Source organism: Mauremys mutica, chromosome 5, assembly GCF_020497125.1.
Source record: "Mauremys mutica isolate MM-2020 ecotype Southern chromosome 5, ASM2049712v1, whole genome shotgun sequence".
NCBI classification, from domain to species: Eukaryota; Metazoa; Chordata; order Testudines; family Geoemydidae; genus Mauremys; species Mauremys mutica.
The window spans coordinates 63155705-63180990 of NC_059076.1; the positions used below are offsets into that span (position 1 = coordinate 63155705).

The following is a 25286-nucleotide window of genomic DNA, read 5'->3' on the forward strand; positions in this document are numbered from 1 at the left end:
CCAACACCTGTTAGTGACAGTCTAGTATACTTGATCCGGCTTCAGGGGGATGGACTAGATCACCTCTTGAGGTCCCTTCCAGTCCTATATTTCTATGATTCTATAAAGCCCTAAATAAATCCATTTCAAAGATAACCAGAAGCTGTGCGTTTCTCACTGTATTGATAGTGTATAAAAACAATTGCACATAGATACCATGTGCCCAGATAGACCTGCCCTATATTTTATTTAAATAAACTATTTCCTCATGTGACATCACTGTTCAGCTCTTACTAAGAGCTTGACAAAGTCCTCCAATAAAATGAGGATAGTCAAAAGCTATTTCTAATGTGTTTAAGAAAAAACTGGGGCGGTCAATCGATTAAAAAAATTAAGCGCAGTTAACTGTGCTGTTAAATAATAGAATACCATTTATTTAAATATTTTGGATGTTTTCTACATTTTCATATATATTGATTTCAATTACAACATGGAATAAAAAGTGTACAGTGCTCACTTTATATTTATTTTTGATTACAAGTATTAGCACTGTAAAAAAATTTTTTTTCCTCAATTCTCCTAATACAAGTTCTATAGTGCAATCTCTTTATCATGAAAGTTAATTCTACATTTGTATGTTCATGTACAAAAAACTGCATTCAAAAATAAAACAAATGTAAAATTTTAGAGCCTGCATGTCCACTCAGTCCTATTTCAACCAATCGCTCAGACAAACAAGTTTGGTTACAATTTGCAGGAGATAATGCTGCCCACTTCTTGTTTATAATGTCACCTGAAAGTGAGAACAGGCATTCACATGGCACAGTTGTAGCCAGCAGTGCAAGATATTTACGTGCTAAAGATTTACATGTCCCTTCATGCTTCAACCACCATTCCAGAGGATATGCGTCCATGCTGATGACGGGTTCTACTCGAAAACGATCCAAAGCAGTGTGGACAGACACATGTTCATTTTCAGCATCTGATTCAGAGGCCACCAGCAGACGGTTGATTTTCTTTTTTGGTGGTTCAGATTTTGTAGTTTCCATATCTGAGTGTTGCTCTTATTAAGTCTTCTGAAAACGTGCTCCACACCTCATCCCTCTCAGATTTTGGACGGCACTTCAGATTCTTAAACCTTGGGTTGGGTGTTGTAGCTATTTTTAGAAATCTCACATTGGTACCATCTTTGCGTTTTGTCAAATCTGCTGTGAAAGTGTTCTTAAAACAAACATGTGCTGGGTCACTCTCCGAGACTGCTGTGACCTGAAATATATGGCAGAATGCAGGTAAAACAGAACAGGACACATACAATTTCCCCCCAAGGAGTTCAGTCACAAATTTAATTAACACTTTTTTTTAAACAAGCATCATCAGCATGGAAGCATGTCCTCTGGAATGGTGGCCAAAGCATGAAGGAGCATACGAATGTTTAGCATATCCAGCATGTAAATACCTTCCAACAAGGGCTACAAAAGTGCTATGCAAATGCTCGTTCTCACTTTCAGGTGACACTGTAAACAAGAAGCAGGCAGCATTATCTCTTGCAAATTTTAACCAAACTTGTTTGGCTGAAGTAGGATTGAGTGGACTTGCAGCCTCTAAAGTTTTATATAGTTTTATTTTTGAATGCAGTTATTTTTGGTACATAATTCTACATTTGTAAGTTCAACTTTCATGATAAAGAGATTGCACTTTAGTACTTGTATTAGGTGAATTGAAAAATATTTCTTTTGGTTTTTTTTTGTTTGTTTTTTTCAGTGCAAATACTTGTAATAAAAAATATAAAAAGTGAGCACTGTACACTTTGTATTCCATGTTGTAACTGAATATTTAAAAATATAGAAAACATCCAAAAATATTTAAAACATTTCAATTGCTATTCTATTGTTTAACAGTACAATTAATCACGATTAATTTTTTTGAGTTAATCACGTGAGTTAACTGCCATTGACAGCCGTAGAAAAAAACAAATCAACAATGTCACAACCCTTCCAGGCTAATTTTATATATAATTAGGAGCAAAATAGGTATTTTCTGGCTGTGAATTAGAACAGCAGAGTCAAAGGGGCCATTTGTGGGGAAGGGGAAGCCTGGTGCCCAAGTCTTTATCTACATTAGGTAAATCAATTAGCAGAATATCAACGGATTTAACACAAATGAGCAAACACTGATTATGTACACAAGTTCCCCAATGCTGACAATGTGCAAGGGTCTTAGGTGCAATTTCTAATTTTGGTGGGGTTTTGAAGCCTGAGAAGGGAGTACTACAGATATAGCATATTCAATCCCAGCACAGGGAATGTCTTTCTTCACTCATTTCTTAAAGCCTATACTATATATTGGGGACTTTTATAGAATTCTCACTGTACTGCTACTGGTTCAGCTGAATTTTAAACATGGTTTAGGTTTAATTAATATGATGGATCAGTGGTTGCATCAAAGGTGTTTTTTTCTGTTCACAGGTAGAATAGGACCCCGGGGTGGGGGGGAAGAGAAAGTGTGCCTCACTTGATTCAATAGTGAGTATGCCAGCAAACTGGGAAGAGGCATTTGTAGGCTCTGGATGAATCTCCATGGAGTTCTCAGGCAGGAGTGTTGGCTGTTACGTAGAACAAGTTTTAATTATAAGGGTTCTGTGTGAGAGAGAATGGTCAGGCTCTGACAAAACGTATACAAAAGTTATACTTCTTTTGCCAATTTTCCTTATCTCACTTTGTATGATAAATCACCATGGTCTTCCATGTCATTTTCAAGTGTCCTTAGTACCGTCGGGTTTGTGCTTCCCCAATCAGTGTAATATTATTGGAGTGGGCTATATGTCACATTTCAGTGTAACAAAACCACAAGGACTCTCATAAATGTGTATTCAATTATATACTTTAGCAGTTGTTACAATATAAGCTAATTTACAGTTGAGACCATTAGTAATCACAGCTACAAATTTAGGGAGGTTTTGGTGTAAAATACAGGTTACTTGAACCATCTCCTTTTTCAGTGCCTCAGAAACAGAAAAACTGTATCAACATCTCTCAAATCTATACTTGCATATAACTGATGTTTTCTACTGTACACATAAGGACTAACAATTTATAGTATTTTTCAACTAAAAACCCTATTGAACAAAATTTTGCACCTTTAAAAATGTGGTTCTCAAGACTTATATAAATGCTAATATGTAATAAAAACCAGTACTACTGATCTATTACTTCCAGCTTACCTAGCTGGTTACATTTCTCAAACAAGCTACTGCCCTCTCTTTTGTTGATCACTGGATGCACAGAAAATTTTTCCAAGTAATTTCCCATAAGCATTAAGAGTCCAGATATTGACAGCCTTCTGTCAGGTGAGGAGTATCCTCAAGGCTCAGTAACTTCAAAGGGACTTGTGCATGCTTAGAACCTCTCAGAACCTTGCAAAGTTATGCCACAAGAATAAAATCCCCCCAGTGGGTTATTTTTACTAAAATTTTCTAATGCAGATGTTGTCTTACAAAGTAAATTTAACTTGAAACAGTGACTTTTATGCTGGAGAAGGCTTTCAAGTATATCAAACATACCTTTACGTTTTTTTATTTTTCTGGCCCTGTTTGCAAGTTATTGAAATTATGTTCTTAAGATGGCTCCTTTTTCCTTCTTACCTGATCTACCTGTGAGGATATGGTACTGACTCTGGCAGACCCAATTAAAAAAAAAAAATCTCACAGTACAAAATTATCAACTCACTGAAGGCTAAAGCAAGAGGATGATTATGGAGGAATAAATGTACAAATATATAAAATAATAGCCTAACAAATACTTAGAGAGAATGACCAGTCAAGCAAACTGCCTTTTATATAAATGTTCATAATTTCAAACATTTTTCAGTTTGAAGACAATTCCTTTCATCTTCTCCTCTTTTCAAAATGAATAATCTTTATGTGCTTGGCAGATTTACATTAAGCAATTAAAAAAAATCCATAAATGAGTGTGTATGTGGACTAAAGTTAAAAATATATTTACATATTCAAATTCCTTTTTCACCATTACCAAGACTTGAAGACTTGAAAAATATTTTCCCTCTGAAAGTTGATCATATTACAGCCACTTGAAACAACAACAGCTGAACCCATTTTAAGTTTCAACACAGAATCTCAAATTATTTGTAATTTTTAAGTCTACATACACTGGTGAATAGTGTAGATTTTGCTATATGAAAGAATTTTAAAAAAGTGAACAGAAATGAAAGGACAATAAATTTGTTCAGTCTGACTGACAAGTTCTGCTGCTAGTCTGTTGCTAGACAGTGCATTCTCACTTTTGTGCTGGCTAGTGTTCTGAGAGCAAGGATAAAATTTTCAAAAGCACCTAAACTGACTTACAAGTTTAAGTCTTGTTTTCAAAACTGACTTATGAAGTCACTTTTGAAAATGGGACTTAAAGTACCTAATTGACTTAAAAGCCTAAGTCTCATTTTCAAAAGTGGCTTCCTAAGTCAGTTTTGAAAACAAGACTCGGAACTTGTAAGTCAGTTTGAAAATTTTACTCAAGTTTAACGTGGTTAACTGCAAAAAATATTTCAATGTAAGAGTTCTCTAGCTGGCCTCAACATGAAAAAAAGAGGTTTGAAAATACCGAGTTCTCAAGTGTATTATATCAAAAATATGGAATCTTGAGAGGTGTTTTTAAATGAAAGTTTTACAATTCACTTTCAATGTCTAAGGCCAAAGTAATAAGTTATTTCTTGCTCCTGCCTTGTTTTGTTAGCATGAATAAACTCAGACTTTTCAAGCCCCTGAATTTCTGGTATTTCCCATGGTCACACATTGCCCCTGCACAAAATGGCAAAAAAACCTCTATAATTATAAGATCTACTAGGGTACTATTCTGCATAAAATTATTTCAGTAAAACATTATTATAGTACCTATTGTGGTCCACTATCTTTGCTTGTTTCGTTGTTCATAGACCTGCTTATTTCAGTTTCTCCTGACCTTCTAAATCTGTTTCCAAAGATTCCAACTAATCAACAAGACCTTGGGTTAAAAAAAAAACTCTGTTGTGTTCATGTCCCCTTTACATCGCTCACTTATTACATCTGGCAATAAAGATATCTTATCTTCACTATTTAGGGTGCAAGCCTGCTCCATTTAGTTAATTTAAGTTTTGTCATTGACTTAGAAGGAAGCAAGGTCAGGTTCCTTAGTTAACCCGGGCAACTAAAGCATGTGGTCCCTGCACCCACCTGCAGACCCACTGACATCAATGGGTCACGGCTGTATGGTCTGCTAGGTAGATTGGCTTGCAGGATCAGGGCCACTGGGATTTTGCTTTAATTGAAACCACAGTAAGGTAAACATATCAACAAAGTATTTGACAAGCTTCAAATCATAATAATATTAAAGGAAAATTAGTCACAGGTTTTATGGTATTTAACATTTCATTTTCTGTAGCTTTAAAATAGCCTTAGCTTGCATAAGAAGTAATGTTTTCTAAATGTTGGGTCTAAAGCATTTAGTGACTGAGACACTATCGTTCCAATTTACAAACCACAAAAATCTATATTCTTCCAACAGTATTCTAAGAGTATGATGGAATGGGATGCATTCTCTACATAATCTATAAATGTCTGGGTCAGATGTTGACTGTATTTGTCATTCAGAAAAGGAGCCCAATCATTTTTTTGATAGAACTCACTCATTTTGTAACAAGAACCCAAAAAGTAGATAATTAATATTGTTGTAGACAACAATTCTCATGAAAGATTCATGCAATTTAGCCATAGGAAATTTGTCACATGGAAAGGAACATCATGATTTGCAAGATAACACTTTGATACAATGTTTTCTGGTAGCAGGGATGAATTTACAATTGGATACAGTATCCAGTAAATGTAAAATAAATATAGTCTTACTCAAACTATTAATTTCCAAACTGAACATTTACATAACCAAGAATTTTAAAAAAACATGGAGTAAGGTTTAGACACTAGCTCCAACAATAGAGTCTATATAACTTAGGTTTTCTAAAGTGGTCCTGTAAAATATTGTATTTTCTCAAAAATCAGAAAAAAATAAGTTATTGACTTTTAAAAAACTAATATTTTGATAAATATCTACAATATGATTAAAAATGAAGATTGTTTTTGTTTTAAGTCTTACAAATTCTAGACCTCATCTACAGTGGGATTTTAGCCTCTCACGTAGCTGCACTCTGATATGCCTCTACTCTAGGCTCAGTTTAGGAGTGCAGTGTAATTTACCACATTGTAAACTGCACCAATTCAAACTGCATGTACATTATGAGCTTTCACTCGTAAATAAAATCCTAGTCTAGATAATGTCTCTATATTATGTATTTCACAAATACAAGTTTAAGTACTTTACTTGGTTTATATCGATACTGTTACTAAGTACAGTAACTACAAGTTTTGTGAGATTTAAAATGCAGATACTGCATAATCTAATCCTAAATTGTTCTATTTACCACAGAAAAATATATTGTAGTATAGAAGGGTCAACACCCAAATTTCAGATATCAAAAGACTGAAATGGAGTTAAGTGGGTCTCCATTTTGAACTCTGATGAGTCAAACAAATAGAGTCAACTTTGTTTTTGTTTAAACTTTGGTGCAGGTTGTGCTACTCGTATAGATCCAGGTCAAACATATCTTTTAAAAATAAAACAAGCACCAATTTTCCACTGTTTTTCATTTAAAAAACAAGTTCTGACATCTACATATCACTAGGTTTCTTTAAGAAGAAGAAAGTTCTACATTAAAAAAAACTTTAGTTCTCTAAGAGCTCAAACTTTTGTGTGTGTGTGGGGGGGGCATATTTTAAAGCAGAGTAAAAGTCCTAAGGCCTAATCTTATAAATCTTTATTGAAATACTATACAGACTTCCACTAACTTCAGTGGGACTATTAATGGGGGGGGGGAGGGAGAGGGAGGGGAGGAAATCAATAAAAAAGGGAACGAACTGTGAGTTCAATATCCGCCTACATTTATCAACTGGAAAATCATTTTTACTTTTCTTGTACCTTCCACAGTTATCAAGTTAAAAGGCCCAAGAATACACAAAGGTTGGTTACCTCTCTCCCCACCCTTATCCTTGGAAGACCTCAGTTTAGAGCTATTTTTTTAAATTGTATTCGTCATACCTAGATATGTTTGCAAAGCAAACCACAGAACCATGCTGCAGGTTTTTGTTTTTTAACTAGCTAAATAACTAGTTTTTCCATTTAAATGCTTTCATACTTGGATAAACCCTCATTTAGATGCTACATGCTGAATAAAATTATCTAGATCTGCTAGGGAATTATGAAGAGAATCATTCATGTCTTGACTTCTGAGAAACCTTCGAAGAGTATCTAAAGCAGTTAGAGCCTCATTTTTTGATGGCAAAGGCTGTTCAATTCCTGGAGATCCATCACCTTCATCTTCCTCTTCATCATAAACAAACAAATCAGTTTTAACCGAAGTGCTTTCTTTGGTCCATATCGTTTCATTATTTGTGGGCATTTCACATGTTACCAAATCATCATCCAAAGCTGCATATTCCTCCAAAGATAAGCCTTCTGGAAACTCTACCCCAGCTGCCAATGCATGTGCAATCAAATCTAAACCACTTTCAATTTCTCTGTCTGTGTCATCATTTTCCCCTGTTTGTGATTTGAATCCTGCTTCTTCATAACTTTTAACAACAGTCTCTGGAGTTACATTCCTCCAGCATAGGTGCAACATATCAACTGCATCAAGTAGAGTCAATGTAAACTCTTTACTACCTTCTACACAGTCTACAAATCTCTTGATAAGACGATGCCTGTATTTGACTTTCAGACTTTTTATAACTCCCTGTTTCATAGCTATAAATTTGGATGATGAGCATGGAGGAAAGAACACCAGTTCAATAGACTTTAGATTCTTTACCTCTGGATGAGCTGGGAAAGAGTCAACAAAAAATACTACTCGCCGCTGCTGTGCTTGAAATCTCTCATCAAGTTTATGCATCCATTGTTCAAACACTTCTGAGGTCATCCATGCCATATTGTTTGCCTCATAATCCACAGGCAGTGACTTTACATCTTTAAAGCAGTGAGGATTTTTATTTTTGCCAATAACAAGCAAAGGAAGTTTCTCAGAGCCATCCATATTTGTACCAACCATTACAGTTATTCTCTCTCTGCTTAGTTTGCCAACAGAACAAGTTTCCCCTTTAAATGCAAATGTATTATTAGGTAACATTTGATAAAACAATCCAGTTTCCTTTACATTAAACACATTTTTTGGCTGATAATCATTTAAATAATAAGGAAGAACATTTTGGTACCAAACAGTTAAAGTATCTGCTGTAGTAGCCACAGGTCCTATAGACTTAGATCTGAATACTAAACCATATCTTGATTTAAAACGATCAAGCCAGCCGTTACTGCACTTAAAATCACTATGTCCAAGTTTCTGAGCAAAATCATTAGCTTTGAAACGCAACATTGGGCCATTTACCGGTACATTCAAGCACTGAGCAATTCTGTACCACTTCATTAATGCCTCTTCCAGATCTGTATAAAAAGCTGTTCTTAGTCTTTTTCTTTTAGGATCAAATCGTAAGGACTCAAAGGCTTCTAGAACTTTATCTTTATTCTTCATAATTGAAGACAATGAATTTTTCTTTATGCCATATTTTGCTGCAATGTCTGCTTTTTTCTTGCCACTTTCCACAGCACTTATTATGTCAATTTTTTCCTCAATGGATAAACTTTTCTTTTTCTTTGTTACAGGTAAAGATGAGGGATCCACTGAAGTCTCTGCCATGGTATCCTGCACTCTTTTACAAACAAGCACACACAAACATACACTCTTTCTAGTCCTTTCTGATATTAGCTTCTTTAATTAGATTAGTTTTCAAGTATATATACTGATGTCACAGTCATCACATTGTGAATGCTGATGTGGTACAGTCACTGGTATCTTCCTGGATACTATCAGTACATTAATAGCAATTTAGCCTCTCTTACTTCTTTGAATGTCTTTATCTAGAAAGAGGAGTCTAAAAACTAAGTTAGCATTTATACAAATTAACACAATGATTACAAGTTCCTTTCAGGTTCATTCTGGGAAACTGCCCTCGCGCCTCCCACCCCCAAAGATTGAAAAAGTAAGGGTGGGGAAAGGATGACTTCATTGACATAAATATAAAAACCTTTCAGTCCCACTGATTTATTTCTGGTGCGTTATAATCCTTAACCACACCTAGGAACTAATTCAAAGAAGAGAACATAGTCAATAAAAAAGTGGCCTCCAGTGCCCTTGCCTGTATGGATAAATAATTTTTTTTTAATGGCTGCAGAGCTGTCTGGTGTTCCTTTTGTGCAGGACCATGGCCTAGGAAAGACTTTGCTGCTGGCAGCAGGTTCCCTTGAGGCCAATTGTTTCCTTCACCCCAGGCCACTAAAACAAGGAGAGAGGAAGGATGCACATTAGCAGCATTTCTTTCATTTACCTAACCCCAGGCCCCCTGAATTCCATTTGGGCGTCAAAGGGATGTTATGTTGCTGTTACCGAAATATCGGGTCTGCCTAGCTGAGAGCCAATAACAGCCTGACAGGGATAAGGAAAAATGCTTTATTCTGCAGAAGAAATGAGAGCTCTGTAATAGATACAGAAGACTCTACTGCACACAAGTTTCACAAGCTTTTTATACACTTTCAGACAAAGACCATGCCGTGTTAACACTTCATTGGTGGTTACCGGACCCCGTGAAACGGTTATCTGGTCAGGGAAAACTGGCTTGGAGCAAGATTTAGCTGCTTTGTGGCAGAAGAGAAAAGCTAGTTGAAAAGTTCAGGGTACTGTGTAGGTGAGGTTTTTGGAGGCTTCTGCCTCCACTTACTGGCCGTTTGCAAAACTATTAAAAGGGCAGGGAGGGGGAACCAAATAGCTTTCACATTGCCAATTTGAGTCTTTCAAGGTGCCGACAATAACCTGGTGGCTTAGAGAGCCCTGCAGCAGCTGGGCCCACGCTGCGAACGGGACAAACACTCTCCCACCTAACCGCTCTTGTCCGCTGACGGACACGGATCTTCCCCCGGCACGGTGTCCCCCAGCCCACCAGGTAACCAGAGAGCGGGAGGCTAACACCTCTGCGCCTCGCAGCACCTCCCGCGGAGCGGCGGCCGGGCCCCGCGAGACAGGCCTGGTCTACACTACGCGTTTAAACCGATTTTAGGAGCGTTAAACCAATTTAACGCCGCACCCGTCCACACTAAGAGGCTCTTTATATTGATATAAAGGGCTCTTTAAATCGGTTTCTGTACTCCTCCTCGACGAGAGGAGTAGCGCTAATATCGGGATTAACATATCGGAATAGGGTTAGTGTGGCCGCAAATCGACGGTATTGGCCTCCGGACGGTATCCCACAGTGCACCACTGTGACCGCTCTGGACAGCAATCTGAACTCTGATGCACTGGCCAGATACACAGGAAAAGCCCCGCGAACTTTTGAAATTCATTTCCTGCTTCCCCAGCGTGGAGAGCTCATCAGCACAGGTGACCACGCACAGCTCATCTGCACAGGTAACAATGCAGTCTCCTGAGAATCGAAAAAGAGCTCCAGCATGGACTGCACGGGAGGTACTGGATCTGATCGCTATATGGGGAGAGGATTCAGTGCTAACAGAACTGCGTTCCAAAAGACGAAATGAAAAAGTATTTGAAAGAATTTCAAAGTCTATGACGGATAAAGGCCACAGCAGGGACTCAGTGCAGTGCAGAGTGAAAGTTAAGAAGCTCAGACAAGCCTACCAGAAAACCAAAGAAGCCAACGGGAGGTCCGGTGCAGGGCCAAAAACATGCCGCTTCTACGCTGAGCTGCATGCAATTTTAGGGGGCTGCGCCACAACTACCCCACCCCTGTCCGTGGATTCCGAGGTGGGGGTTGTAATCTCTGCCATGGCTGAGGATTATGCGGACGGGGAAGATGAGGAGGAGGAAGAGGACGACGAGATTGCAGAGAGCACACAGCACTCCGGTAGCCCCAACAGCCAGGAGCTTTTTCTGACCCAGACGGAATTACCCTCCCTGCCCTCCCAAGCCAATGAAGCCATGGAAGGGACCTCTGGTGAGTGTACCTTTACAAATATCAAGCATTGTTTTTTAAGCAAGCGTTTTTTAATGATTGATTTTCCCTGAGGACTTGGGATGCATTCGCCGACAGTATAGTTACTTAGAAAAGTTTGTTATCATGTCTGGGGATTGAGCGGAAATCCTCCAGGGACATCTCGATGAAGCGCTCCTGGAGGTACTCCAGAAGCCTTTGCAGAAGGTTTCTGGGCAAGGCAGCCTTGTTCCGTCCACCATGGTAGGACACTTTACCACGCCATGCATGTAGCAAGTAATCAGGTATCATTGCATGGCAAAGCATAGCTGCGTATGGTCCCGGTGATTGCTGGCATTCAAGAAGCATCCGTTCTTTATCTCGCTGTGTTATCCTCAGCAAAGTGATATCGTTCAGGGTTACCTGGTTGAAAATCAGGAATTTAATTAAGGGGACACAGAGATGGCCATTTTCCTACTGGGTTCGTGGACTGCAGCAGCTTAAAAATGAGTCAATCAAGGGGGGTGGGTGTTCATCAACAAACAAAGCAGTCACACCGTACCCTGGCCAGTGATGAAGCTCGTTTTCAAAGCTTCTCTGATGCGCACCGCCTCCTGGTGTGCTCTTCTAATCTCCCTGGTGTCTGGCTGCGCGTAATCAGCGGCCAGGTGATTTGCCTCAGCCTCCCACCCCGCCATAAAGGTCTCCCCCTTACTCTCACAGAGATTGTGGAGAACACAGCAAGCAGCAATAACAAAGGGGACATTGGTTTGGCTGAGGTCTGAGCGAGTCAGTAATGTGCGCCAGCGCGCCTTTAAACGGCCAAATGCACATTCTACCACCATTCTGCACTTGCTCAGCCTGTAGTTGAACAGCTCCTGACCACTGTCCAGGCTGCCTGTGTATGGCTTCATGAGCCATGGGATCAAGGGGTAGGCTGGGTCCCCCAGGATAACGACAGGCATTTCAACATCCCCACCTGTTATTTTCTGGTCTGGGAAGTAATTCCCTTGCTGCAGCCGTTTAAACAGAGTAGTTGCTTCTGAAGACGCGAGCGTCATGAACCCTCCCTGGCCATCCCACGTGGATGTTGGTGAAACGTCCCTTGTGATCCACCAGTGCTTGCAGCACCATTGAAAAGTACCCCTTCCGGTTTACGTACTGGGTGCCCTGGTGCCAAGATAGGGATATGGGTTCCATCTATCGCCCCCCCACAGTTAGGGAATCCCAGTGCAGCAAAGCCATCCACTATGGCCTGCATGTTTCCCAGAGTCACAACCTTTCGTAGCAGCAGCTTAGTGATTGCTTTGGCTACTTGCATCACAGCAGCCCCCACAGTAGATTTTCCAACTCCAAATTGATTCCTGACTGACCGGTAGCTGTCTGGCGTTGCAAGCTTCCAGAGGGCTATTGCCACTCGCTTCTCCACTGTGAGGGCTGCTCTCATCTTGGTATTATGGCGTTTCAGGACAGGGGAAAGCAAGTCACAAAGTTCCATGAAAGTGCCCTTACGCATGCGAAAGTTTCGCAGCCACTGTGAATCATCCCACACCTGCAACACAATGCGGTCCCACCAGTCTGTGCTTGTTTCCCAGGCCCAAAATCGGTGTTCAATGGATAGAATCTGCCCCATTACCATCAGGATCTCCAAAGCGCAGGGGCCCGCAGTTTGAGAGAATTCTGTGTCCACGTCCTCATCACTGTCATCGCCGCACTGCCGTATCCGACTCCTCCTCGCCTGGGTTTGAAGGTCCTGGTTCACCATATACTGCACGAGAGTGCGCAAGGTGTTTAAAACATCCACGATTGCAGTATTGAGCTGAGCAGGGTCCATGCTTGCTGTGTTATGGCATCTGCACAGTTCACAAAGCAAAAAAGGTGCGAAACGGTTGTCTGCTGCTTTCAGGGAGGGAAGGGGTGAGGCTGTACCCAGAACCACCCGCGACAATGATTTTTGCCCCATCAGGCACTGGGATCTCAACCTGGAAATTCCAAGGGGCGGGGGAGGCTGCGGGAACTATGGGATAGCTACGGGATAGCTACCCACAGTGCAACGCTCCAGAAATCGATGCGAGCCTCAAACCGTGGACGCACACCGCCGAATTAATCTGCTTAGTGTGGCCGCGTGCACTCGATTTTATACAATCTGTTTTACTAAACTGGTTTATGTAAATTCGGAATAATCCCGTAGTGTAGACGCACCCACAGAGCGGCTCACTCGCTGCCCTGCGGGTCGGGGCACCGCTCCGCTCAGCCTGGCTGACCCCAGCGCTGCAGCCGGGCGGCGACACGTTCCAGGAGGAACCCGCCCGCCCGAGCGTCAGCGAGAGACTCCCGGGACACACCAGCGGCCCCGCCCCACCCGACCCGCTCGTCCCTTCGGGCGCGGGAGGCTGCGCCGAGCTCCCTGCCCGGCTGCCCCCAGCGGAGGGGTGGGGGTCACGGTGTGCGGCCGTAGCCGCCACGTGACCTCCCGCCCCGGGACTCGGCTCCAGTCCCCGGCAGAGCCCACAAGACGCTGCGGAAGCGGGTGAAGGCGGGAGGGCGTTAGAGAAGCGGCGGCGGACCCGGATGTCGTTGCTATGGTTGCTGCATGGAGGCAGCGACACCATAGAAATGGACATTGTTGGCTAGAGAGACTCTTCCACGTCATGGCCATAGAGAGGCCGCCGCTGCCCCATTTCCGGCCAAGCGCTTCCGGCTGCCACTGGTGCCGGAGAAGGAAGAAATAAAGGTGCAGGCGTTGGCACCAGAGCCGTTTCTGCCCGCAGGAGCCGCCCCTTTCCCCGCCGGGCCTGACAGCAGCTGTCCCTCGTCCGGCCACCGCGGAGCAGGACGTGAGCGGGGCGGGCGCGGCGCCGCTGGCAGGTGAGAGGAGGTCGGGGAGGGGGCGGCGCGGCGCAGCGCTCTGTGCTGGGCCCTGAGGCTGGAGGCTCCCCGTGGGGATGGCGGCGGCGGTGCCCAGCTCCGCGCTGCGGTGCGGTGCGAGCGGCGGCGGCTGTTGTCCGCGCAGCTCGCGGGCGATGGGCGGGGAGCCGGGCCGTAGCGCCCGCCCCCTCTTTGCCGTGTACGTGTCACGTCTCGGCGCGGAGGCCGGGAAGCTGCTTCCGTGTCCGGAACGGGACCCGCCAGCCCCCCTTCCCGGTCCCGCGTCCCTCGCCCCAGGTGCCAGCGCGGGCGGTGCTTGTGCGGGGCTCGGGGGAGCCGGGCTCCCAGCGGCGGCGCTTCCCTGAAGGTAGGTCCCGCTCCGCGTCACCGCTGCACGCCTGTCACCAGCAACGAAAGCTGGATCGTGACACACTTTCCCTTCCCCGGGCTGCCATCGGCGCCTCCCCAGGGACCGTCAGCCCGCGAGCGCCTGGGTGGGCTGCAGAAGGTCTGCAGAGAGACCCCGGTTGTTAGCTGCTGTTGGTATTCACTTTGTTTTTGTTTTTAGCTAACTTTTACCGTCTTGCAACTTTAAATAATAATTGGCATCTAGAGGCTTGTTTTTAATGATTGACTAAATGGGTGTTTAACTGGTTGTTTCGTTAAAATGAAATAAACGTAAGTGAAAAGAAAAAACATTTAAAAAAAAAGTCATTTGTTTTGATCCTTTGTTTCCACACGCTGTTTAGCCTCAAGGGGAAAAAAGCCACTTACCATTGATTACATGGTAGTAAGAAATGAAGTGTGGAAAGCATCAGGAGGAAATGATACAAGCCTAATTTGCAGCAGACAGTGTGAACGGCATGTTAACTCTTTCAAAAGTCTGTTTAAATGAGACTTGTCCTCTCCTTGTGTTTGGTTTTTTTAATGGCTTATTGAGGAAATTATGACCAGTTCTTGTTGGTAGTTTTCAGTTTAAAATAAAAGTTTGAATTTCTGTGTGTACAACACTCATACTCTTTCTTGAAGAGCTAGAGAGCCATTTTGTCATCAGGTGGAGTCACGTATCAGGGTGAAGAGTCCTGATATTGCATTTCGGTAGTGTTAGGCCATTGTACTTCAGTCCTTTATTTTCCTCCCCACTTTCCTAGCTCTTATAAGGGGTTGGAATTGCCAACATGTCACCTTCCATTTGCTCAGAAATCCTGCAGCTTTCTCACGTGTGTTGGAAGACATAGGGAACACTCTTGTGACTGATGCTTCTTGAATGTAAAATGGGAAACTAGTCGCAGCGTAATATACAACACACTGTCTGACTTCACTGGGAGGACGAACCTCAGGGAAGATGTAGAACAAATATTTGTATTGTTTTCTAGCACTGTTGAGGAGCTTTACAAAGTGACAAAATGGGGGTGGGGGAATACCATATAGCATTAAACGGTCTGTGTCCGTCGGCAGGATCATCCATGATTTCAAATAGGGATATCATCCAAGATTTTATTCATATCGTGTGGCCTAAACACTTAATCAGTAGAAGTGCTTTCAGAACCAATGATCTTTCCAAATAGTGGTTTTGCACTCATGACTGGAGTGGGTTAGAGAAAGAGATTATTTTGTGGTTTGTGGCTCAAAGGCTTATTGTTCAAAAGCCATTTTATTGCGGGCTGATAGCTTCAACCCTTATATGTGAAGGAGAGATGGGCGGTGACTGGGAGAGGATGAAGTTGGACAGCAGTACATTATTTTTAATTTGCCTCTGTTTGACATTCATTAGGTAGAAAGAAGTGAATGGTCCTTGGGGAATTGCAAATTGTTTGTGCTCTAGTTGTTCAGGAGTAATTGTGCATCAATCACAGTATTGCCAGTTCATTTAACCAAGTGGCAGCATGCTCTTTTTTATATCACTCTGCTAGGTAGTTAAGGTGTGTTCTCCAATTAAATTAGGTTGGCTGTCTACGGTGGAATGAACCAGAGCAGGTGGCTGATAGTTGTGGCTTAGATGAAGTAGGAATGTGAACTTGTTAAAAATCCATGGGACAGCCAAAACTTATATTTCCTCTGACAGTCTTTCAAAATAAGAAAAAAAGCCATAGCTGTCCTCAAAAGCTAACACTTTTGAAGCTTTTTTCAGAGTACTTAGACACAGTTTACCTTGGAAATACACCAGTGTCTGTTTAGAACATGATTGTCTGGGACAGTGTTAAAGGATGCCTCATTTTAAATTTGCATTGGAACCGTAAGTGTTTAGGTTCCATCTATACTGTCAAACTGAAATGTGCTTTAATCATGTCAGTGGACAACTGTGGTGTTACTGCTCCTTTTGATACTACTGTATTTGCAGTGTAAATGGGGGCCTTATTGTGCTCTCAGAGTCTTGGCAAGCCAATGTTTATTGAAAAGGTAGACTATAAAAGCCCTGTTTAGTTTGGACAAATGATACTTGAAAAATGGACTCGGAGATGCAAATTTAAATAGCTGAAACTTAAAAAGTCACTTGAGGAAAACATTTTTCAGTGATGCTCAATTTTTTTTTTCATTAGAGAGAAAGATAGAACAATCTGATGAAGTAGAGATGTGATAATCAGTCACTTTGCATTAATACTTACAAATTTTGTTAGATACAATGTTGCATGTTCTTTGCACAGCAGATTGAGATACTAATCTGAAATAAAAAATATGCTGTGTAACAAGCACCATTCAGCCAGAGAGGTAGTATTGTATTTCCAATTTGGTAATTCATGCATTAGTGAAGTCTTTTTGGTAAGTTGGTGGTCAGCGTCCTTAAAGAGAAAAAGAAGTGGTCTGGAATCCAGTCTTCCGCACTGCAATGTGTGTCAATCACTCTTCTCTCTTCCCCCCCTCCCCCCCCAAAAAAGTGACTAGATTAAGGGCAAACCCCTTGTTTGAATGGGAGGTCTCTGGTTATTTTTTATTTAAATTAAACCTATATGGTTGGAGTATGGCTATAAATGAGGTAAGTGTCACCCAAAAACACTCTTTTTACATACAGTAAAATTCAGACAGAGATTGACCAAGGTCACACAGCATGGCAGAGTTAATGTCTCTGGATTTGTAGTCTTGTGTTCTAGTCATGTTCAAAATGGGTTTATTAGTCTCCTCGTCCCTAGTGGACACTTAGCCCCATCAAAGACATTCACACATGGCAGAAATATTGCAGGCAAATAGTGGAGTATTGGCAGAGTTGTGTGGGGACACTTTTGTAATGATCACCTACTGGTAAGTCCTTCATGTTTGCAAATACTTATTTGCATTACTTACTGAAGTAGTTCATATGGCTTTTGGATCAATAAGAGCAAAAATAATACTTGGTTTGCTCGCAAAGACAGTTCTGTGTAGTATTCTTCTTGTTTTTGTCATGAATGGTGCTCATTCTTGCATAATTCTATTTACCTTTCTTAAAAGAAGGTAATGAGTCAGCCCAACATAAAGTAATTTAGATAATTCATTTCCCCAGGTTTGCTATATCTTGCTTGTTATCTTATTTTATACATCACATGGACCACTTGACTACTCATGATTAGACTTTATGTAAATAAAACATTCAACACAAATTGGAAAGTTGAAATGTGCTATGAAGATAACTAGTGCTGCTTTATTTAACTGGGATTTTCTGTATCTGGTGTGAAAGTAAGTAAATGTGGAATGCTAGGAGGCTTACTCTACACAGGGCATGTCACCTTTTGTTATACCGAAGATTATTGGCAGTCTTGATTTATTTTTTCAGAGATCAGCTGTCTACCTCACAGGTTGCTCAAACAGTGCAGTATCATTTGTAGGTTTCAGCTATCTGGAAATTTTTTCAGATTACAGTTTCCAAGTGCAGTTCTGTTATGAAAAGTGATCATGTAAAAATAGCACTACATTACTGTACATCTACAGAACTGTTCCTTGTGTGTATTCAGAGAGCTGTTTGCTTGCTTTAGCATCAAAAGTGAGGGTCTCACTCTTGTTAGGCTGTACAGACAACACAGTTAAGAGAAATCTGGGTTCATTTTCTATTTATGCATAATGCTGAAGTGTCTACTGTTCCAGTGATTTACATCAGTGTTAACAGAGTTTGTACATGTCTTCAAAGTATGTCCTGAGTGACTAAGGGATTACAGAGGTGACTGCAGGACATAATTGACCTTTATAACCTTCATTACAGGTGATTGGTGAAGAATCTACCTTAACCTCTGAACCCAGTTTTAGTTTGCAAGTTTAGTCTGCTTGCCAGGGCATACACCTCCTCCTGCTGCCCTCCTCACAGCCTTGGGAGCGTGGGGAAGAGAGACTTAGGGCTTGGCTACACTTACAAATGTGCAGCACTGCAGCAGGGTGTGAAAACACACCCTCTCCAGTGCTGCAAATTGCGCCGCTGCAAAGCGCCAGTGTGGTCAAAGGCTCCCAGCGCTGTCCGTTATTCCCCACAGGGAGGTGGAGTACGGACAGCGCTGGGAGAGCTCTCTCCCAGCGCTGGAGCTTTGACTACACTTAGCGCTTCAAAGTGCTGCCACGGCAGCGCTTTGAAGTGCTAAGTGTAGCCACAGCCTCAGAAGCCAAATGAAACTGAGCAGTCAGGAGTAGAGAAAAACAGCTGCAGCTAGGACTTTGGACACTGTTACAAGTATCTGGCTGTTTTTTTTGCAGCTTTTACTCTGGATGTTTTTCCTCTCTGCTGATTGGTATTTGCTCCAGCTTCCTCACAATCTCTTCTCTTCACCTTCATTCTACCAGCCCTCTCCTACACCTCTTCTTTCCTCCTCCCTTCAGTTTCTCCTCTCCTTAACTTTGTTTCTCTTTTCAGCTAATGTCCTCTGTGATTCACACCCTAACACACTTACAGTCTTTGTACAAAAGAAACCTGTTGAGGTATCATCTGAACACTCATAACTCACTGGTCAGTAATATGGTAGAATGTATGTATCAACATCATATGTCTAGTTGTGAATTCCCCCTTATGATACTTGTTGAAAACCAGGCAGCCCTGCCTAGGTAAACGTTGTTAAACAGGCCTAACCTAAACGGATATAAATTGTCAGTTAGGAAATTTATGCTTGAAATTAGACGAAGGTTTCTAACCATCAGAGGAGTGCAATTCTGGAACAGCCTACCGAGGGAAACAGTGGGGGCGAAGGACCTCCATGACTTTAAGATTAAGCTGGATAAGTTTATGGAGGGGGTGGTATGATAGGATAACGGGTTTAGTCAATAGGTCAATAACGTGCCACACTGGTAATTAGTACAAAGGGTCAATGTTGGGATATTGTTAGCCCTTTCCAGAGGGTCTGGCTAGAGAGTCTTGCCCGCATGCTCGGGGTTCAGCTGATCGCCATATTTGGGGTCGGGAAGGAATTTTCCTCCAGGGTAGATTGGCAGTGGCCCTGGAGGTTTTTCGCCTTCCTCCGAAGCATGGGGCAGGGGTCGCTTGCTGGTGGATTATCTACTACTTGAAGTCTCTAAATCACGATTTGGAGCATTCAACAGCAGAGTCAAGGGAGAGAATTAGTTCAGGAGTGGGTGGATCGGCTTATGTGGCCTGCATCTTGCAGGAGGTCAGACTAGATGATCATAATGGTCCCTTCTGATCTTGAATTCTATGATTCTGTGAAAGGATTGTGTGTTTATCTTAATTTATATGGAAGTAATAAACAGAACAATCAAGACAGTTGGTGGGGGGGCGGGGGAGGAGAGTGCAGGAAACTGAACAGTTTGCATTTTAGCAAACTCCAGCTAAGGGGTGGGGAGAGAATAGAGCATAGAGCCTCCTTCACCAGCAGTCTCCATCTTGTCTTCCTCATTTCTTGAATAAACTTTATTGTGAGGGGTGACCTTCAGAAGAATCCATTTCAAAGGTTCATTGGACTATAAGAGAAAGGGGCAGAAAATCTCAAATGTATTCCCTAAGAAAACAAAGGAACCCACAACTTTCTGTCTCTAGAAGAGAGACTGTCTTGAACAAAGCCTGAACCAAACCCTGCTAGATTAGGTTTTAGACTTTTACATGAGTTATTAGCACTTTTATTTGCTTCTATATTTCTAACTTCATCTGTTATACTTAAAATCACTTAAAATCCTATCTTATTTTGTTTTATTATTCATATAAACCAACAGTGCTGTGTCTGTACCAAAGTGAATGTTAACTCCAGTTAAAGTTGCAGGCTGTTCCATTTGCTCCTTGAAGGAGACAAAATGCATCTACTGTTCCTCTGAACCAGGGGTCGGCAACCTTTCAGAAGTGGTGTGCCAAATTCACTGTAATTTAAGATTTCCCGTGTCTTAATATTTGTAGAAGGTCTCTCTCTCTCATATAAATAAACTATTGTGTTTAAAGTAAATAAGGTTTTAAAAATATTTAACAAGCTTCATTTAAAATAAAATTAAAATGCAGATCTTATTAATTTAGTGTGATCCTTCCCTGGCATCGTTGTGTGGGGTTCCAGCCACCAACCCCGCTCAGCCCACTGCCGGTCTGGGGTCCAGCAGCTGGTCCTGCTCAGCCCGCTGCCAGTTTGGGGTTCCATTAACTCAGCCGGCAGGAGGCTGAGTGGCTCAGTCTGCTGCCAGTCTGGGGTGCCAGTAGCACTCAGCCTGCTGCTGGTCTGGGGTTCCGGCTACCGGCCCCTTGCCATTTGGGGTCCCAGCCCCGGCCCCGCTCAGCCTCCTGTCGGCCTCGGTGAGCAGAAACCCAGGCCGGTAGCGGGCTGAGGGGGGGCTGGCAACAGGGCAGCAGCCGGAACCCCAGAGCAGCGCGTGCCATCAAAAATCGGCTTGCGTGCCACCTTTAGCATGTGTGCTGTAGGTTGCCGACCCCTGCTCTGAACGTTGCAGGAGAGGGCTGGACATATCAGAGCGCATGAGTCTGGGGGAAGATCAGTGCTGGGGTAGTGTTAGGGTCACAAGTCTGGTAAAGTCTGTGATAACTACTGGCAGGCTGTTGGACTCGAAGCAGTTGAATAAGAGCTGTACAGTGTACAGAATGCAAAGTGCCTGCTGGCTGTGTGTGTGTGTCCCAGATGGGGAGACACTAGTAGCAGAAGCATTTTGGGTCACTCAGGGTTATAATACAAGAAGTGACACACCCTTTCACTGGTCTGAATTGCATGACATACTGCCAAAAACTTCACCCCAAATATTAAAAAACCCTAACAAAATATAAATTATGGAACTACCATGCCAATTGCAGACCATCACATTGTTCATCCTACTTGTATGTTATATCCCTTCCATCAACCCTTTATCTCCTGTCTATTTAGACCATAACTGTTTCAGGACAAGGGCTGTCTTCTTCTATGTATAGTGCCTGTGCTGGAATTATTAATATGGGAGACCACAAAACACTAATTTAACTATAAATTCCTTTTAAGTCCAGTGGTCAAATGATATTTTATACAATTGCTCTAAACACGTCTAACAGCCTATAAAATAAGCAGTTACTGCACCAATATAGTAACAAAGTATTCTTAAGCATGTGACCAAGATGCTTCCCACCAGGCCAGACCTAGGGAAAACCATGTCATCCTGACGTACTCCAGCATGATCAGGTAGGGTCTCACAATGAAACCTCAAATTCATAATTCTTTTTATTTCCTTCAACAAGCAAATTATGTCCTAGCCAATTACCACTTTATCTAAACAACCAATTTGAGACAGCTCACCCTAATTTCCAGGTTTAATCCAGGTAAGATTTTCAATCTCCTTTCTACCCAAGGTCTTTCCTCCTTATCTCTTCCCCTCCTTTCTGTTAACACTGGTATACAAGGTGGGAAGGTCCATGTTGGCTCCTCTTAAGACATTCCTTTTGTCTTATTTAAACCCATCTGCAGTCACTCCTATTGATTGAAGGCCTTCTTTTCATGAACATCCCTTTATGTCAGGGGTTCTCAAACTTCATTGCACCACGACTCCCTTCTGAGAACAGAAATAATTACACGACCCCAGGAGGGGGGACCAAACCCTGACCCTGCTTGAGCCCCACTGTCCTGGTGGTGAGGGGAGAGGGGACCAAAGCCAAAGCCGGAGCCTCACTGGGCTTCTGCTCTTAAACTCATTATTTTCTAGGCCTTCCTCCTACCTGCTAGTCAGGGCATTTTTTTTACAACACCTAGCTGAAGTTTGGTTAAGAAAATATAACTCTAGTTCTTCAATTTTATATTTATTCTACAGCCTAGAATAATGGATCCCTGATCTTGGTTGGGATACCTAGGTGCTATCAGTATAAATAATAAGGGCTGACATTTAAAAAAGCCCACCTTTTTGTTTGTAAACTGTGCATGTTTGTTCTGGAAGTTGAACTTGCTACAACTGGCATTTTTAGTCAAGTTTTGAAGTAGAACCATGCTTTAAAAAGATAAAGGCCAAAATGCTGTTGGCACCTTCTGCTTTATGAATGATTGCAAAACCAGTAAAAGTCATGGGGAGATTGTGCAGAATATTTGTGCTCCTCTGCCATCACAGACATTGTTCTACGCTTTACATGACTAATAGATATGGGATTTGAGGCTAAGGTTGAAAGGGTTTGTCAGTACGTAACCCAGATGATGGTCTGATGTGTCTTGCAAGCAGAGCTCCTGCTATTTGGCAGTAGTCTGATTCTCAGTAGTAGCCGCTACAGGCCCCTCTCCCATGCTAGCTCAAAAGGTTGAGACTTGGGACAGTTCATTGATTGCAAGCCCAGAATGGATCTCTGTGATTATCTTGTCTGACCTCCTGTATAATACAGGCCATGGAACTTCTCCAGAATAATGGAGAAAGAAGTAATGTTTAGTGGCAAATTAGAAGAGAAACAGTGAGCACAGAGTCTGGAGGATGAACATAGTGGACAGCCTGAAGAAAGAAAGAGTGGAGAGGAGAGTGGGCCAGGAGTCCCAGCAGGTAAAGGAGTGAGAGAGGCATCAGCACATAATGGGGCTTCTCAGGCAGCGAACAAAAATAATGCAGACTCTGGTGGACCTGCACATTTAACAATCCCGGTGTCTCCTCCGTTTGTAGCCCCTTGAGAATTCAATATTGGGGCCGTTTTATACGCCCCCTTCAACATTCCATGTGGCATCAGGGATTGGTGTACTACCTCTACAACCACACCCTGGGGTATATTAAAGACAATCACAGCTTCACATACACAGATCTGTGAAACCTACGGTTGGTGTATGTGTAGCTGAAATGGACATGAATATTCTTTCCCCTTCACAAATTTGGTTCTATTAAGTTTTATTAAGTTTATAATGTATTAGATTTAAAATTTCAGAACTTTTTGCACTGATTTTGTTGCAAATAGTACAATTTTATTCTATAACACAAGTCATCTTTATTATTTCACAACATATGCTGCTTGGTGCTCAGTAGTTCTGAAAGCAACTAATTACCGGTCCCAGCAGTACAGACCCCTGGGGGACACCACTACTTACCTCTCTCCATTCTGAAAACTGACCATTTATTCCTACCCTTTGTTTCCTGTCTTTTAACCAGTTACCAATCCATGAGAGGACCTTCCCTCTTATCCCATGACTGCTTACTTTGCTTAAGAGCCTTTGGTGAGGGACCTTATCAAAGGCTTTCTGAAAATCTAAGTACGCTATATCCAGTGAATCCCCCTTGTCCACATGCTTGTTGACCCCCTCAAACAATTCTAGTAGATTGGTAAGGCATGATTTCCCTTAACTAAAACCATGTTGACTATTCCCCAACAAATTATGTTCATCTGTGTCTGACAATTTTGTTCTTTACTATAGTTTCAACCAGTTTGCCCAGTACTGAAGTTAGGCTTACCTGCCTGTAATTGCCAGAGTCTCCTCCAGAGTCCTTTTTAAAAACTAGCATCACATTAGCTATCCTCCAGTCATTTGGTACAGAAGCTGATTTTAAATGATAGGTTACAGATGATAGTTAATAGTCCGGCAATTTCACATTTGAGTTCCTTCAGAACTCTTGGGTGAATACCATCTGGTCCTGGTGACTTCTTACTGTTTAGTTTATCAGTTTGTTCCAAAACCTCCTCTAATAATACCTCAGTCTGGGACAGTTGCTCAGATCTGTCACTTAAAAAGAATGGCTCAGGTTTGGGAATCTCCCTCATATCCTCAACTGTGAAGACCGATGCAAAGAATTCATTTAATTTCTCTGCAATGGCCTTATCGTTCTTGAGTGCTCCTTTATCATCTCAATCATACAGTGGCAGACACTTTGCCCATTTATTTCATAGATATTTTGAAGGACATGGCAGGCAGCTTAAACCATTGGGATATCTTTCTCACTGAGATCCAGTCTTGTGAGTGGACCACACCATTGACTCTTCAAATGAGCAAAAGCACATTTGGCTGTCATTCTGCACCTGCTGAGCTGGTGGGTCAATCATTCCTTGGTGCTGTCAAGGTAGCAGGTGTATAGATTCATGAGCAAGGGGTAGGTTGGGTTTCCCCAATTCATTATTGCCATTTCAACATTTCCAATGGTAATCCGCTGGTCTGAAAAGGAAGTCCCGCTTGTAGCTTTCTGAACAGTTCTGTGTTCTTAAAGATATGGGTGTCATGCACCTTCCTTGACGAGCCCACGTTGATGTTGGTGAAGCGTTCCTGGTGATGCACCAGTGCTTTCATAACCACAGAAAAGTAGCCCTTTCTGTTGATGTACTCAGTGGCAAGGTGGTCTTGTGCCAAAATAGGGATATGCGTGTCATCTGTCTCTCCACTGCAGTTTGGGAACCCCATTAGCTGTGAAGCTGACCAGTATGTCCTACACATTGCCGAGGGTCTCAGTGCTGTGTAGCAGAATGTAATTAATGGCCCTGCACACTTGCATCCCCCATGGTGGATTTACCTGCTCCAAATTGATTCCCAACTGACCAGTAGCAATCGGGTATTCCAAGTTTCCACAGTGCAATCCCACTTGCTTCTCAGCTGTCAGTGCAGCTCTTGTTTTTGTGTCCCTTTGCTGGAAGCTCAATGGACAGATCTAGGAATGTAGCCATGTGCAGCCAAAGGTTCTGCAGCCAATGCTTATTTTCCCAAATGTGCATTATGATGGGATCCTACCAGTCAGTGCTAAGTTCTCAGGCCCAGAAGCAGTGTTTCACCATCTGCAGCTGCTCGGTGAATGCCACCAACAACCTTGAATTGGTTCTCACTGTGTCTCACAGCAGTCTGTCCCCCAAGGAATCCTCATGCTCCCCATCTCATTTGGTTCTTTTTGCAGCTTTGGAAATGCTGCAGAATTGTACGCCCTTTGCTTTCAAAGTTCATGACAAAAATGCAGAGCTGTGCAGGCTCCATGCTTCTGTCAGAGATGGTGGACAGCCAGGAGGGCCATGCGGGTTTGTGGGATTTTGAAAAAAAGTCATAAAAATTATGGGATATTGATACCATTATGGGGTGGA

The 25286-nt window shown here is 42.4% G+C and overlaps 2 protein-coding genes across 6 annotated transcripts in view; one reads left to right on the forward strand and one right to left on the reverse strand.

Moving 5' to 3' along the window:
* Positions 1 to 7224: 7224 nt before the first annotated feature.
* Positions 7225 to 8982, reverse strand: TIGD4 (tigger transposable element derived 4). The gene has a single exon (XM_045017853.1). The coding sequence runs from the start codon at positions 8764 to 8766 to the stop codon at positions 7225 to 7227; it is 1542 nt and encodes a 513-aa protein (XP_044873788.1). The 5' UTR covers positions 8767 to 8982.
* A 4532-nt stretch (positions 8983 to 13514) lies between these two features.
* Positions 13515 to 25286, forward strand: part of ARFIP1 (ADP ribosylation factor interacting protein 1) — an 86666-nt gene continuing 74894 nt past the window's right edge. For 2 of the 5 annotated variants that reach the window (XM_045017854.1, XM_045017858.1), the window contains exon 1: positions 13516 to 13915. The gene's annotated coding sequence lies outside the window, so the exon portion shown is untranslated. Of the gene's footprint in view, positions 13916 to 14152; positions 14283 to 25286 lie in introns of those variants that run through there. The other 3 variants (XM_045017856.1, XM_045017857.1, XM_045017855.1) reach the window with 3 other exon arrangements.

Bases quoted from the DNA above. Each gene is read 5' to 3' on its own strand.
- TIGD4 (XM_045017853.1), bottom strand. From the start codon at position 8,766: ATGGCAGAGACTTCAGTGGATCCCTCATCTTTACCTGTAACAAAGAAA.